The sequence below is a fragment of the Lepidochelys olivacea genome (assembly GCF_965140295.1).
Source record: "Lepidochelys olivacea isolate rLepOli2 genome assembly, chromosome: 12".
NCBI classification, from domain to species: domain Eukaryota; kingdom Metazoa; phylum Chordata; order Testudines; family Cheloniidae; genus Lepidochelys; species Lepidochelys olivacea.
The window spans coordinates 42,970,030-42,985,909 of NC_140422.1; the positions used below are offsets into that span (position 1 = coordinate 42,970,030).

General features: G+C 47.6%; 1 protein-coding gene across 2 annotated transcripts in view; it reads left to right on the forward strand.

The window, feature by feature from the left end:
- Positions 1-15,880, forward strand: part of AP1G1 (adaptor related protein complex 1 subunit gamma 1) — a 98,469-nt gene that overhangs the window by 74,361 nt on the left and 8,228 nt on the right. For both annotated transcript variants that reach the window (XM_084644524.1, XM_084644525.1), the window contains exons 12-22: positions 2,977-3,117; positions 3,699-3,753; positions 7,035-7,157; positions 7,503-7,592; positions 8,176-8,303; positions 10,077-10,181; positions 11,997-12,138; positions 12,664-12,790; positions 13,290-13,385; positions 13,636-13,796; positions 14,755-14,853. In XM_084644524.1, coding sequence (XP_084500650.1) covers positions 2,977-3,117; positions 3,699-3,753; positions 7,035-7,157; positions 7,503-7,592; positions 8,176-8,303; positions 10,077-10,181; positions 11,997-12,138; positions 12,664-12,790; positions 13,290-13,385; positions 13,636-13,796; positions 14,755-14,853 — 1,267 coding nt within the window. The remainder of the gene's footprint in view (positions 1-2,976; positions 3,118-3,698; positions 3,754-7,034; positions 7,158-7,502; positions 7,593-8,175; positions 8,304-10,076; positions 10,182-11,996; positions 12,139-12,663; positions 12,791-13,289; positions 13,386-13,635; positions 13,797-14,754; positions 14,854-15,880) is intronic.

A 15,880-nucleotide genomic window follows, 5' to 3' on the forward strand; every position in this document is an offset into this window, starting at 1 on the left:
CTTTCTATTGTTGAGAGCCAGGGCCTGCATGAGAGGCTACAGATGGCTGTGGTGTGTCCGAGCCTCGTATGGCCCGCAGGTGTAGGGTGGGAGGTCCAAGTGTCATGCTCTGGTAAGAAATCAGTGGTATGCTAGTGCCCCGTAGAAGCTTCTACTCTCTTTGGTGCAGTTGGAGGATGAAGCTTTAGAGTGATCCATCGGCAGAGTGCCCTGTCACAATGCTGACACTCAAGCTGCTGACAACGCACGTCTGTCATTCTGGTAATCAGCTGACTTGGTGACAGAATCCCCAGGAGCACTAAAAGCAGATGTGTGTGGAAGCCAAGGGGGATGATAGCTTTTTTTTGTGCATTTGGTATTGGCTCTCTATTTAGGTGCATCCTTGTCTACTTTAGCTATATTGTTGTGTATGTCTGTTCAGTGCAGTTCAAAGTGGGCTTGGCCCTTCCTTTCAGCTTGTCATCTGCCCACTAAATAAGCTCAAGCTTTGTGCTTGGGAGCTCCATAAAGGAAATAAATCTCTGAATATGGTCAAAGAAACAGCAGCTGTGTCCTGTGCTCAGTGCTCTGATGTATGGGGTTGTGAAGCACCAAAGCACTTCCTGTCTTGCTGCTATATTGATAAACTTCAACATGACACAAGATTAAAATTTAAACATGAAACACCAATGGCCTAGTAGGGTTAAGGACAATAAAAAGGAAATTTTAAAATATATCAGGAAAAAAGCAATCTAGCAATGGTATAGGTCCGTTATTAGACAGGGTGAAATTGTTAGTGATGTAGAAAAGTGTTTAATTTTTTTTATATAGGGAAGAAGCTAGATTACATAGAATTTACAGTGTTAAAGAAATACTTTATATTATGACAGTAACTAGGGAGATATTAAATGGTAGCGGCTAACGCTATACTGTTTCAAATCTTCAGGACCAGATAACTTGCACTCAAGAGTATCAAGAATAGGATGGGGAGCTCTCTGATCCATTGATATTGATATTTAACAAATCTTGGAATACTGGGGAAATCCCAAGTAATTGGAAAAAAGCGAATGTGCTCGTACTTGAAAAGGGTCAGCAGGTAACTTAAATAACCACAGGCTGGTTGCCTGTGCCTCAGTCCCAGACAAACTCAGGAAAATGGTGATATTGAGTATAATCGGTGAAAAACTAAAGGATGGCAGCACAATTCAATGATTTTACTGAAAATAGGTCTCAGCAAATAAACTTTATCTCTTGAATACGCATTTGATTGACAGAGAGAGGTGACTTGACATAATACACTGAGACTTCAGTAAGAGATTTAACTTAGTCCTGCACAACAGTCTGATTTAAAATACTGAGCACTAAACAAAATGATTGTAGCACCTATTAAATGGATTTTAAAACTGGCCAAGTGATCTCCAAGATAACTGTAAGTGATGGTGTTTCCTCTTCAAGAAGTCTGTCTGTGGCCTCGTGATATTCAGTATCTCTGATCTGAAACAGAAAATAAAATCATTGCTGATTGATTGCAGGTGACAGATTAGTGAAATGGTAAATGGTTGATAGCTCAGTTATATAGAATAATATGTATTGCTTGGGAAAAATAAGCTGGGCTCAAGTGAACAATGTGTGTTTTAATATAGCCAAATACAAGGTAATACATCTGGGAACCAACAATTTAGGTCACACTTACAGTATGGTGGCCTGTATTCTGGAAAGCAGTGACTCTGAAAAGGACGTAAGGGTCATTGTGGAAACCAGCTGAACATGAGCACTCAGTGCAGTGCTGTGGCTGAGGGCTAATGCAATCCTTGGGCCTGTCAACAGGGGAACACTGAATAGAAGGTATAACCATTGTGTAAAACATTCATGAAACCATAACTGGAAAATCGTGTCCAGTTCTGGTGTCCACAGTTCAGAAAGGTTGTTGACTAACTGGAAGGGGTTCAGAGAAGAACTACAATGATTTGCGGTCTGGAAAATCTGTTTTACAGTGAGAGTAAAGGAGTTCCATCTATTTAGTGTATGCAAGAGAAGGTAAGAGGTGACTTGATCACTGTGTACAAGTACCTACACGGGGAAAAGATTTGTGATTGTAGAGGGCTCCCTAATCTAGCAGACACAGACAGAATGAGACCCAATGGTTGGAAACTAAAGCTAAACAAATTCAGACTAGAAATAAGGCACCCGTTTTTAACAGTGAGGGTGATTAACCAGTGAAACAGCTTACCACGGATGTGGTGGATTCTCCATCCCTTGAAGTCTTTCAGATTGGATTTCTAGCTCAACCAGACCCTTTGGATTTGATGGAGTGAGGTTTTCTGTTCTGTGCTATGTGGGCAGTTAGACTAGTGGGTTTCAAACTTTTGTACTGGTGATCCCTTTCACACTGCAAGCCTCTGAGTGAGGACCCCCCCCCGCCTTATAAATTAAACACTTTTTTATATATTGAACACCATTATAAATGCTGGAGGGAAAGCAGGGTTTGGGGTGGAGGCTGACAGCTCACGACCCCCCATGTAATAACCTCACGACCCCCTGAGGAGTCCCCACCCCCAGTTTGAGAACCTATGAGTTAGACTAATGATCATCGTATCCTTCTGGCCTTCATCTATACAGTTGTAGTCTCTCACGGCCTGGGGTTGCTTTCACTGTTATGTCAGTCTAATTCTGCAAGGCAGTGACCAATAGCTGGAGGTTCAGAAATTCTCAGATGGACACTTGCTGCTGAAAGGTGTTCTGTTTTTTAGGATAGTTAGAGGCTTCTATAAAAATGCTGGAGAACTTCCCTTTTCCCCCTCTTTTCAGTTGTGTTTTGTTCTCTGGTGCTTAATATCTGCTGGTGAATGGAAAAGTAGCGTTAATCAAGATTGCTGCTCCTTTTCTTACTGAAATGTGAGAATGCAGGAAATGGAGAGATTTGGGCAGGTGGGAAACATGTCCCTGTATTTGTCATTTGATGGAGATAGCTTATTATATCGCTCTCTCTTGTTCCAGGCGTGCAATGGAGCTGAGCTTTGCATTAGTTAATGGGAACAACATCCGTGGAATGATGAAGGAACTGCTGTATTTCCTGGATTCCTGTGAGCCAGAGTTCAAGGCAGATTGTGCCTCTGGAATATTTCTTGCAGCAGAGAAGTAAGGGCTCAATTAAAGTTCACATTAATCCCCTGTTGGTCCTGGGAACTTTGTGGCTGGGCATTTGTGTCTCTCTCTCTGACACGCCAGAGCTAATGAGGCTGGGGAACATTGTTGGTCATTTCTTCCCCTCCACTCTGCAAATCAGCGGTGGTGGCATGCCTACAAACAGTGCCTCCCATAAAATGATAAGCACTTAATTACTGATTACATTGTTAAACAAATCCAGTGTGCTTACTCCTTCTGCTATGTGGAATGGATGCCGTGTTCAGTCTCATTTCCATTAAATTGTGAAACAAGATGATCTTATTACTACTGTGACTTTATAATTGGAAGACTAGCTCTACTGTCCTGTACTGCAGAGTATCACTTTATTCTGTAGTAAAGCTAGTAGTTTAATGGTGACATATTGAAAAAGTGAATCCATATACTATTTCCCAGCAAATGTGAGATGGCCTCCTAGTGAGCGATGGATCAGGAGGTGAGGGAAGAGGAAGCTTTCACAATCCTACCTGATTTTTTACTGGTGGTAAATGCCAGAACTAATCACTCCTCTGACTTTTTCTTCATTATCTTCTCAGATATGCCCCTTCCAAGCGCTGGCACATAGACACAATTATGCGAGTCCTAACAACGGTAAGTGGTGCATATCCTGAGAACCTATTAACAGCTTTCTGTAACTTCATGCAGTGGCTAGTCCTGCATCAGTTTAGAACCATCAGCCACTCTGCACTATAGTTGTATTGACTGCAGGCCCTTGGATGCTAATACAGAGCCCTGTGTGTGTAGGAGCCTGGGACAATTAGGGTGTTTCCTGAAAGGAGAATGGGAAAGGATTATTTTTTCGTCATCCCCCGTTCGTGTGTCGTCCATCCCCCGCCCCCCCTGCCCCCCCAAATCATTTCAGAAGAGAATGTGCAAGAAGCCACTATGAAATGATGTCCTAATATTTAATACTTCAATGGCAGTAGCACCTAGGGGCTTCGGGAAGGGTTAGGGCCACTTTGTGCTGCGTGCAGTACAAGTAAATATGGAAATACAGGCTCTTTACCATAACCCAAGAAGCCAAGTGACATATGAAGGGTGAGAGGAAAGGGGTAAAATCAAATACATCTTTTTGAGATGGATACTCCTGCCATTTTTATGTAATTAATTATACACACAGTGCCAGCTAACCCAGCTACCTTTGGACCTAATTATCATTTATTGACTGACCACTTGATAACAATCACTGCTGAGGTGGGACTAGAGGAAGGCCTTGCAGATGAGATCAGGGAGGGCATGCCATGTGTAAAGGGCAGCATGGAAGAAAGCATGGAGGAGTTTGTGTGAGAAGCTGACAAATGGGTGCTATAATTTAATGTTTGAGACAACAGTCTTCTCACAAAACGCCTGAGAAACTGGGGCTGTGGTCTCCAGTTTGATTCCTGTCCTGAGTGTCTTCGTGTGGAAACGAGTAGCTTCCTTTGTTGAGACTGAGACTTGATTTCCATTCGAAGGCTAACTTCCACTGAGAACTGCCTTGGTAGTAAGAGGGGAGCTTCTAGCAAACAGTTGCCCTGGGGATTGCACAAGCTCCCTCACACAGTGCCCTGACTGAGGCCTGCTGAGGCATGTCTGCACTGCAGCTAGTGGCAGGCCTCCCAGACCAGGAAGACAGACACATGCTTGCTCTGCTCAAGCTCGCACGATAACGTCGTGGCACAGGCGGTGACATGGGCTCGTCACCCCAGTACAGACTCGGGGTTGTACTCGGGTGGCTAGCCCAAGCTACCGCCCACATTGCAGCGTCCACACTGACTGTTTCTAGTACGCTATCTAGCTAGCTTGAGCAGAGCTAGTGCATCTGTCTAGTCGCACTGGGAAGCACCCTCTCAGCTGCCATCCAGATGTACCCAACGGCCTCAGTCCCTTCTGGTCTCTTTTAGCTGTGTGTGTTGGGGTCCATCACTCTGTGCCTGCAGCTCTTAGTTTTCTTTTTGGCCAGACTTTATTCTGCTCACTGTTAATGCCAAGGGTTAGCTTAGTTGGTGTCATTAGGCTGCATGTAATTTTCCCTTTGTTTCTGTGATCTTGCACGGTTTTGACTTGGCCAGCCTTTTGGCTTTGTTCTTGATGTCATGGTCCACTGTACAAGAGATGCAATTTAAGTAGTATACCTCCTTCCTCCAAGATGCCAAAGTCAAATGACATGTTTGCTGCCTCATCTGCATTGTGAGGAGAGGTTATTCCCTGGCTCTTTGTTCAGTGTTCCTGGCCCCTAGCCAAAGGGTCTGTAAAGATAGATAAGCAGGCAAGTCCCCTGGCCTGTCCTTCATCAGAATAGACTCCGGCTGTGAGCAAGAGAACAAATAGAACCGCCTTCTGCATCCAGGAATTTTTGTGTCTTCAATGAAGCCTTTCTTGGCACCGGAGAATGTGACACTGCTGCCTTCTGTGCTCTGTTCTTTGGAACCGAAATCCAAGGTACTCTGCATATTTGCATCTTCAGTGCTGAGGTCCACGCAAGGAGCAGAAGCCAGTGGTGCCATCATCCTTTCAGACCTGTCTGAGGGCTCAGAGAGATGCTTCTTTGGTGGAGGCATCTGTTCCTTTTTCCGCTGTCTTAATGCGGAAAAGGCAAAAGAGCCATGGTCCTGGGATCTCAAGTAAAGGAACATCTGTATAAGCTCTAAGAGAATGGAAGACCGTGGTGCTGAGTGATGCTGTGAAAGAATTTCTATCTTGGAGAGAACTTTTTGTGTGGATTCAAAATAAATATTGGCATTGGTGCTTGTGCAGCAGGGCCAACAGGAGAAGTTGTCGGGCCAACTTCTCTCCTCATTCCATCCTCTGCTTCTCCCTGAAGAAATGGAGTCCTAATCCATGCAAATGCATAACAGAAAATCAGTCACTACCTCCGAAGAGCTCTGTCTGGGTTTGCCAAGACACGACGGGGATGAAGTAGACATAGTAGGATGGGGGCAGGACAAACCTGTGGTGTATTTGGCACATTTTTGGTAGTAAGCAGCGGCCTTCGCTTACGTCTGCCTAGCTATTCATGTACTGAGTGATGCAGGTGGCAACGACTTATTTTCTTCCTGGTTCCTGTGGGGAAGCTTTTAATTTGATTACTTTTTAGTTTGTGTTGTGATAGCCTTCATTTTGACAGAGAAACCAGAGGGCCTCTGCAACTTGTATTTTTCTGGATCATCAGGATGTAGTTTGTTATATAGAGGGATTGGGGAGAAGCTAAATAGTGACGGTCTCCTACTATTACCTGACGCTGTGTGTTCACCATCAGCCATAGGATATGTCTGCACAGCATGTTTACTGAGGCATGTGGGGTATGTGTAACTATGCACTGCAGTGAAAAGCAGGCTGCGTCCACGCTGCGGTGTGTAGGTACAGGTGGCAGTTAAATGCTGTGGCGAGGGGATGCACTGAGGAAAGGCTCTGATGGGGGAGGCTGTGGGAAGGGCTGCTGTAACTCCCTGTGCTGGGGAAGCGCTTCAGCAGCAGGGAGGCAGTGGGACACTACGTTGCTATTTTTAGCCACGTTGGCAGGAGAGGCGCTGCTTGGGCGTGTAGTGAGATGTGTAGGGTATGAACCCTAAGGTTCTGGTTTGTCTTTACTGTACTTGCCTAAGCAGCGCCTTGCCATCTACACTCTTCTTTATACCATTGCCAGTGGGTTGTGCAGCATATGTACTCCACATGCTGCTGTAAGGAGTGTGCAGTGTAGACAAACCCATAGAGCATCTCTTTAGGATGTTGCAAAGCAGTTTTTAACTCCTAGCAGATTCTTTAAAGTACCCTTTGAGTCTGCCCTGAGCTGGCTTGCGTTTCACTGGTGGATGGAGTATGCTGGAAGAGGGTGTGACAGTGAAACCAAATAAGCCTCCTTATGTTTCTTGGAAATATGACTTCTCTTTCAGGCAGGAAGTTATGTTCGAGATGATGCTGTCCCCAACTTGATCCAGCTGATAACAAATAGCATGGAGATGCATGCCTATACTGTACAGAGACTCTACAAAGCCATCCTTGGTGACTACTCCCAGGTAGATGTCCAGCTCAGGTTTCGCAGCGACCCCTAGTGTCCCTGTTAGTGAGCCAGCATGAGTGACTTGCTTCCAAAGGAAGCCCAAGGCTCAGTAATGTCCATTGAAAATCCCCCATAGGCCAGTCCTCTGGCCAGTGAGGACAGGAGTGGTCCTAATTATACCTGTTCTCTTGGTGATATGTACTGCCCTTTTGGACCATACCAGACACCCCCCCAGGAAGCCTCTTGGTGCACTGGCCAAGCCTGCTGTGTGCCATAATGAGCTGGATTGGATGCTCCTGAGCCTTGTCTGTTATGCAGAGAGCTGTTTGTCCCCAACATGTCTAACTTTCTCTTCTGACAGCAGCCCCTAGTGCAGGTGGCCTCTTGGTGTATGGGAGAATATGGAGACCTCTTGATATCTGGTCAGTGTGAAGAGGAGGAGCCAGTTCAGGTAGAGCTCTGGGAAAGGGGAAAGCAGAGCAGTTGTGAGTGTTCTGGAGGGGTGTCGGAGTAGTGTGGTGCTGAGCATGTGGGAGTGGGGGGATGCTCTTGCTTGAGTTAGCACTGGTGGACATGATGCTGCTGGGCCGGAGAGTCATTGCCCTGTGGTAGGATGGAGATGGGCTGCGGCACGTGTATTGTCAACTCTGGGAAGCTCCTGGCATTGATGTCGAGTTGGAGGGGTTGGGAGCTAATCTGGCTGGGTGCTCTGTCCAAGCAGGGTCTGCGCATTGCACTGCTAATGCTACTTCTCCTTGGTGTATGGGGAAAATGCGATTTATAAATATATCAAATTTATGGATTTTAATTTTTAAATGGATTTCTCAGTGCCAATCCAGTGCTCTGCATGCCTGTCCCAGAAATGGAACACAAACAAAGGGGTTGGACCGCCCATAAATATACCCGCCAGCCCATATCCTCCTTGGTGATGTAGGAGCAGAGGGAAACAATGGTTTGGGAGTGTGCCCAGGAGGTTGTGCAGCAGAACCCATCTCTTTTCTCGGACACTAACCTGCTGCGCTTGCTTTGCTCAGGTAACGGAAGAGGAAGTACTCGATATTTTAGAAAGTGTCCTGATATCAAACATGTCTGCATCCGTTACACGAGGTTACGCTCTCACCGCCATCATGAAGCTTTCCACGAGGTTCACCTGCACTGTCAAGTGAGTCTCCCTTGGGTGCTCGCACTGCATGGGGAGGGCGTGCTGGTGAAGGCCAGCAGGACATGCATGTGGCAGGCAGGAGGGCACAAGCTGCAGTGGGGCAAGAGGGAGGGTTTCTGTGGTGTAGCTTCTGCCTTCATGGACCATAAGGGGTTTTCCTGTTGCGTAGACTCTGTGATCCTGCCTTGCATACATGTATGAAGAGTGTTGTGTGGCTTTGTATGTGTCGTACTCTCCCTGTTCGTTATGGTCTGTGCTCTGTGTGGAGACGGTGTGACTTCACTCGAAAATACTCTGTTGCGGAAGTGAATCCTCATTTATGTATATAGTTTCCCTTTTGAATTCCCTCTGTCCATAATTCAAAGGGAATGAGCAGCCATGTTGCTTGCAGGTGGCTTGTCTAGCACTGTTGGGCACGCTGCTGGCACTGGGGATCTGATACGCCCTGTAGTGTTCCAGCAAAGTGTCAGACAGCATAGCATCATGGGCCCTACCAAATTCACAGCCATAGGATTTTGAAAATTGTGAATTTCATGATTTCAGCTATTTAAATCTGAAATTTCACGGAATTGTAATCGTAGGGGTCCTGACCCATAAAAGAGGTGTGAGGGGGTTGCAAGGTTATTGGGGGGGAGTTGCGGTTCTGCTACCCTTACTTCTGTGCTGCTGCTGGTGGCAGTGTAGCTTTCAGAGCTGGGCAGCGGGAGAGCGGCGGCTGCTGGCTGGCCGGCCACCGCCAGCGCAGAAATAAGGATGGCCTGGGATGGTGTTGCCACCCTTACTTCTGCGCTGCTGCCTGCAGAGCTGGGCCCTCAGTCAGCAGCTGCCACTCTCCAGCCACCAGCTCTGAAGGCAGCAGGGCACAAGTAAGGGTGCAATACCGCAACCTCCCTAAAATAACCTTGTGACCCTCCGCAACTCCCTTTTGGGTCAGACCCCGCAATGTGAGAAACACTGGTCTCCCCCGTGAAATCTGTATATTGTAAGGTAAAAGCATGAGCAGTGGGTGGAGCCCCCCCTTTGGGGAGGTTACCCCCGGCTCCGCCCTTTTCGCCTTGGTGAACGTACCCCCTCTCCCCAGCATCTGAAGCCCCAAAACCCCTTACTCCCCCCTTGGTTGGAGGATCCCTGGGCTGGCTGAAGCCCTGAGGGTCCCCCTGCCCAGAGGAGTCCTGGGCCATCTGCAGCTGTGCTGTGCCTCCCCTCCCCAAACCGCCTGAGGAAAAGCATCTCTGGCCCGGAAGAAGCTTTTGATATGCCCCACGCAGGTTCCAGGGCAGCTGAGGAGGCAGTATTTGCTACTCAGCTTCTTGGGTTCATCAGTAATCTCCCTGGACTCCAGGGAAGCTGAATAGCACATATCACCTCCTCAGCTGCCCCAGAACCTGCATGGGACAATAAATCAGAAACTTCCCCCCAAAGCCCTGCAACTGGGGGTTTGCTGGCTGTGGCAGTGGCAAGGGAGCCAGAGCCTCCCCAGGCCTATTATACCCACCGCCGATGGGGAAAGCTCACAAAAGACCAAATTTCACGGGTGGGGGAAGGGGGGACATCAGATTTCATGGTCTGAGAATTTTTCATGGCTGTGAACTTGGTAGGGCCCTAATAATGGGCCTGCATAGTTGCCAAGGTAGTAAATTAGAAACAACACTGTCCCTATTGGGTTACAGGCCAGTTACATGGACACTTGCTGGAGAATTCTGAGCTCATGTCTGGGGAACATTGCCCTTGCTCAGTGTTTATTGGTTTCATTATTGGTTTCTTGCCCCTCAGCCGCATTAAGAAGGTTGTGTCCATCTATGGCAGCAGCATTGATGTGGAGCTCCAGCAGAGGGCAGTGGAGTACAATGCACTTTTCAAGAAGTATGATCACATGAGGTGAGTACAAGAAAGATTTAAGGTGAGAAGGTGACCTCCTGCATAACTTGGGCCAGAGAACGTCGCCCAGGGATTCTGCATCAAGACCACAGCCTGTGCTTGAGCTAGAAGCATATCGTCTAGAAAGACGCCAGCCTTGGTTTAAGGACATCAAGTGCTGGCGAACCCACTATCTACCTTGGGAAGCTTTCAGTGATTAATGACCCTCACTGTTAAAATGTGCATCTTATTTCCAGATTGAACTTTGCTGACATCAACTTCCAGCTGTCTGCTTGTTATGCCTTTGTCTGCTAGATTAGCGTCCCTGTACGGTCTGATGTAGTCTTCCCATGTGAGTCTCTTTTTAGACTGGTTTCAGAGTAGCAGCCATGTTAATCTGTATCCACAAAAAGAAAAGGAGGACTTTGTGGCACCTTAGAGACTAACAAATTTATTTGAGCATAAGCTTTTGTGAGCTACAGCTCACTTCACAGGCAGTCCCCACCCCACAAGAAATACCCAGACAAGGTCTGTCCTCCTCCTCCCCAGACTTGGGTACAAAGGAAAGATAATGGGAGTCCAGTGACAACACTGGGAGACAGCCAGTTCCATATGCTGGCCAGGGCCTCCAGAACCAGTTCCTCAGCATCCTAGAGCTGGGCTTCTGAGGACTACATTTTAATAGCTTGTCTTGTCCGTGCCTCCTCCATTCACAATTTCATGGAACCCAGCTCCCTTCCCATTGGTGATGCCATAACATCTCTGTGGCAATTACAGTAACGGCTTTCATGATAAGGTCACAGGAGGAAAGCTTCTTCTAATAGAATTTAGTTGCTGGAAACATGATGGAGCCAGCATCAGATGATCACCCAGCTCCTTGCAAATGCACGCAGGGGCACTGCAGAAGACAGTTTAGGAAGCGTTGCCTTAGAGCAAAAAGAACCATGAACTTTGATTGTGTAGCCTTGTGAGAAAGGGTTTGAAGTGCTGGGGTGGTGAGTGTATTGGCCTTCGTTACACCGGAGTGATTCCGGGGTTGATGGTTTTCACTCCTGAAGATTTTAATAATGGCTGAGAGTGCACAGTCACGGGGCTCAGGTTCCTTGGCAATGTGACATTTTTCATTTTCTACCCCTCAGAGGCACATAGGCAATTTAATAGTCTGTTCAGCATCCTGCGCAGTGTCTGTGGGGTGTCCCCCAAGTAGTTCATATCAAGGGGTGGCTCTCATCTTCCATCTCTTTGACTTTGGTAGCATGTCCTGCATCCCATCTTTCGTCCCATCCACCCCTTCTACACACACAATCTCTCTGTGCTCAGACTGTTACCTAGTAGCTCTCCTGAAAGACTGGAACCCGGGTAAGTTTGCTGCGTGGGTGCTTGCCTTCCCCATTCCATCACCATGCCTTGTGCTGGATAAACATGCCTGTCAGGAAAACGCAGTCAGTTGCTCTAACTCAGCTGCATCTGCAGTAGAGCAGGGATGTCTTCTGTGAGCACCCACTCCATGCCGCAGTGTGCTTAGGTCTTCTCCCCCTGAGTCTTGGGCTTCCCTATCCTAGCTCTGCAATGGGACCTGTCCCATGTAGGTGCAGGGCAGGGCTCTGTATTGCCTATAAAGACAATACCTGTCAATAACCAGGTTTATGCTGGTGACGGAGTGGCCCCAGTCTTTAATCAGCTCAAGCTCAGTTGTGTGATCCCAGAGTTCAGTTCTTCTCATAGAGCTAAAGCAAAAGGCCGGGCACCCTCTTCACATCATCCTTACCATCTCAAGTACTTTGGACTGGGATCAGGGTAGATGGCCCAGAGTGTAACCATGTCAGCTTCTTTCAGGTCAGCCCTACTTGAGAGAATGCCAGTTATGGAAAAGGTGACCACAAATGGCCCCACTGAGATTGTACAGACCAATGGAGAGACAGAGCCAGCAGTGCTGGAAACCAAACCTCCCCCCTCTGGGCTGCAGCCCACCAGCCAGGTAATGGAAGGTGCTCTCTTCAACTGGTGTAACTCTCCCACTGTCCTCTCAGACCCAGGTGCTGGAAGACTATTCCCCTCTCCCTAGTAAGCCAAGGGCATCTCTGCTTCTCTGACCTGTGTCTGCCTGCCTGATGCAACCTCTCTCTCCCCTGCTGATTCCCAGGCAAAAGAAGGGAGTCAAGGACTGGCATCAGGGAAAGGTGCTACAGCAGGAGTGCAGGCTGGAGCAGGTGGGGTGGATGGAGTTAAATCCCACCTACAAGTTGTGACCTGCCTCTCAGAAACTCCTCCCCTCCTTGGCACAGCACCTCCCGCTGTCTTTCTGAGACCCCTGGAAACTAGACAGCTTAAGTTGCTGAGCGCAAATTGTCAGCATTAGTCCGAGACTAGTGTAAGAGCTTCACAGGCAGATCACTGAGAGAGGGACCTTTTCATCTGAGAGCAAGTGGCATTTGTCACAGGTAAATACAAAGGTAGCAGGGAGCTGAGAAGATAACAGACGTTTTATTGCTTTTTTTATTAGGCAAATGACTTATTGGACTTATTGGGAGGAAATGATATAACCCCAGTCATTCCAACTGCCCCTACAAGCAAGCCAGCCTCTGCCGGTGGGGAGCTCCTTGACCTCTTGGGAGATCTCAACCTAACAGGTGAGACCAGGCTGCAGCTATTGAGATGTATTCCAGGTCCCTCAGCTTGATGGGAGGAGCTGGGCCAGGATAAGAGGGGCATTCTTCCCTGTTCTTTTTCCAGGGATAGGATCTTCTGCAGGGGAGGCAGGGAAATTCCCCATTCCTCTGGCAGGGGATGAGGTTCAATGGCATTGCATGCCCTCTCACAGGGGGCTTGGTCCAAGGCTAATATGGAGAGGGTGGGAAATGCGTTGGAGTCAGATGAGTGTTCCTCTGTCCTGGGACAGGTTCTCAGCCTGGCAGGAGAGAATCAAGAGAGGGGAGAGGTGTTCTCTCTGCCTGGAGACTTGCTGGTGATGGCTGAGATTAAGGTCATTCTTGGGGAAAGGAGATGGCCCTATTGGGTTTTTTGTTTGTAAAAATAGCATGCTCCTTCTAGCTAATCCTTGAGCTGGGAAAAGCCACTCTATATTTCCTGCTAGCTAAACTCTACCTTCTTCTAACCTGCTTTCTCTAGCTTCTCCAGCCTCGGTCCCTGCCCCGCAGATATCGCAGCCTCCGTTCCTGTTGGATGGGCTCTCATCACAACCTCTCTTCAATGATATTGCTGCTGGTAGGAGCATAGGAACCCTGAGCACATGTAGCTGTTGTAACCATCGGGGGTCTGGTAACAAGGAGGAGGATTTGGGAGTGCGCGGGAGCAATGTGTGAAGGGGTGAAGGAGGAGCTGGAATAAGGGGGAAAAGGAGAGTAGTTCTCTACGTTCTGGACATAGGGTTTAGGGGCGGCAGGTGGGCCTGCTGATATTGAGAATGCTCTCCAGGTCCTTACTGGGGGCTGCTGCTCTTGTCCCTTGGCTGCAGGCATCCCCTCCATCACTGCATACAGCAAGAATGGGCTGAAGATAGAGTTCACCTTTGAGAGATCGAACACCAACCCCAGCGTCACCGTGATCACGATACAAGCCTCCAACAGCACAGAGCTGGACATGACAGACTTTGTTTTCCAGGCTGCGGTACCAAAGGTAGAGCTGCCATGACTGGCTGGGTGGCTAGCCCCCTGTCTTTTTCCAAATTCTTGCTATTGTTTTGTCCCTTCTGCACAGAGGAAGCGAAGCTCCAAGAAGCATAAGGAGGAGTTAAAGCTGTTAAGTTGTTTTCTTAGATCTCAAGCTGCCCAAATAGTCCTGTTTTAAGATGGTATTTAGAGTTGAGCAGGTACCTTTAGGGCTGAGCTTTCCCAGGCCTGGCTCTGTCTGGGGCTAGGGGGATCCTTCTGGGAAGTCTGATTAAACAGTTCAGCTTCTCTTTGAGAACAAGACACACTTATCCTTCTCAACAGCCAGAAGAGCCCTTTGAACAGCTCTCACTCTGAAGCGGGTGGGAGTAAGATGAAACTTGGTAGGAGGAAAGGTGCCTTACTATGTCCCAGATGCAATCCAGTTTGGTTTGGTTGAGTGGGAAGACTTGTGCATGCATGTTTACTTAGCAGCTCTCCAAGTGAGAGTAGGTTTCCTGGCTGTGTGTGAAGAGCTAGTCTCGGATTGTGGTAGAATGGAGCCAGTGCCTTTGTCCTTGAGAACCAGTGCAACTCAGCCTTGTGGCAGAATCATTCCTATGGTTATCAGGCTGTTTGCTGTTGGCTCAGGAGCACAGCAAAAGCAGTTCTGCCCTTGGGGCAGTGAGGCTCTGCCTCCTCCCCATCTGCCAGCAGTTATGTCAATCTGATTCCAGCCTGTGAGAAAGCAGGAGATGAAAACCCTCCGGCCTCTTGAGTGCTGCAGGCATGCTGCGTGCTTCTGACCTCTCTAAAAGGAGAAAAGACCAAGGAACTCCCTTAAAGCAGTCTCTCAGTAGTGCTTTCACCATTGCTGTAAACAGCAGGAGATGGTCTTTCCTTCCCCACCTGGGGTGGCAGTGTAGCTGTATCTGCTAAATGCTTGGTGTAATCAGCTTTCTGAAAGTCTTTTCCCTTTTCTTCAGACATTCCAGCTGCAGCTCCTGTCTCCCAGCAGCAGCATCATCCCAGCATTTAACACGGGGAACATCACACAGGTCATCAAAGTTCTGAACCCACAGAAGGTGAGCAGTCCACTGGTGGAAGGATTCCCTGAGCCTGGTTCTCATGGCTGTTTGTGAGACTGGGGGGTTTAGTGCTGTGTGCTCTCGAGCAGAGATTTCGGGCTTGTTCCTGGGGAATGATCACTGGTGGTGTGACAGTGTAGTTATGGTTGCAGTGTTGATGTAGCCATGTTTTCAAGATATTAGAGAGACAAGATATTACTTCACCCACCTTGGCAGTGTAGTGTAGTTATAGTCAGAAAAGGGCTATGGAAAAACAGACCTTTTTCCTGGGTGAATCCAATGACTTATCATAAGAACAGCCATACTGGGTCAGATCAAAGGTCCATCTAGCCCAGTATCCTGTCTTCTGAGAGTGGCCAATGCCAGGTGTTTCAGAGGGAGTGAACGGAACAGGACAATTATTGAGTAGTACATCCCCTGTCATCCAGTGCCATCTGGCAGTCGGAGGTTTAGGGGACACCCAGAGCTTGTGGCTGCATACCTGACCACCTTGGCTAATAGCCATCGATGGACCTATCCTCTATGAACTTCTCTAATTTTTTTTTAACCCAGTTATACTTTTTGCCTTCACAACATAGCTGGCCACAAGTTCCATAAGTTGACTGTGCCTTTTGTGAAGAAGTACCTCCTTATGTTTGTTTTAAACCTACTGCTGATTAATTTCATGGGATGACCCCCAGTTGTTGTGTTATGAGGAAGAGTAAATAACACTTCCTTATTCACTTTCTCCACACCAGTCATGATTTTATAGACCTCTATCATATACCCCTTTAGTTGTCTTTTTTTTTAAGATGAACAGTCCAGTCTTTTATTCTCTCCTCATATGGAAGCTGTTCCATACCCCTAATAATTTTTGTTGCCCTTCTCTGCACCTTTTCCAATTCTAATAATCTTTTTTGAGATGGGATGGCCAAAACTGCACTCAGTATTCAAGGTGTGGGTGCACCATAGATTTATATAGTGGCATTATGAGATTTTTCTGTCTTATCTGTCCCTTTCCTAATGGTTTCTAACATTCTGTTAG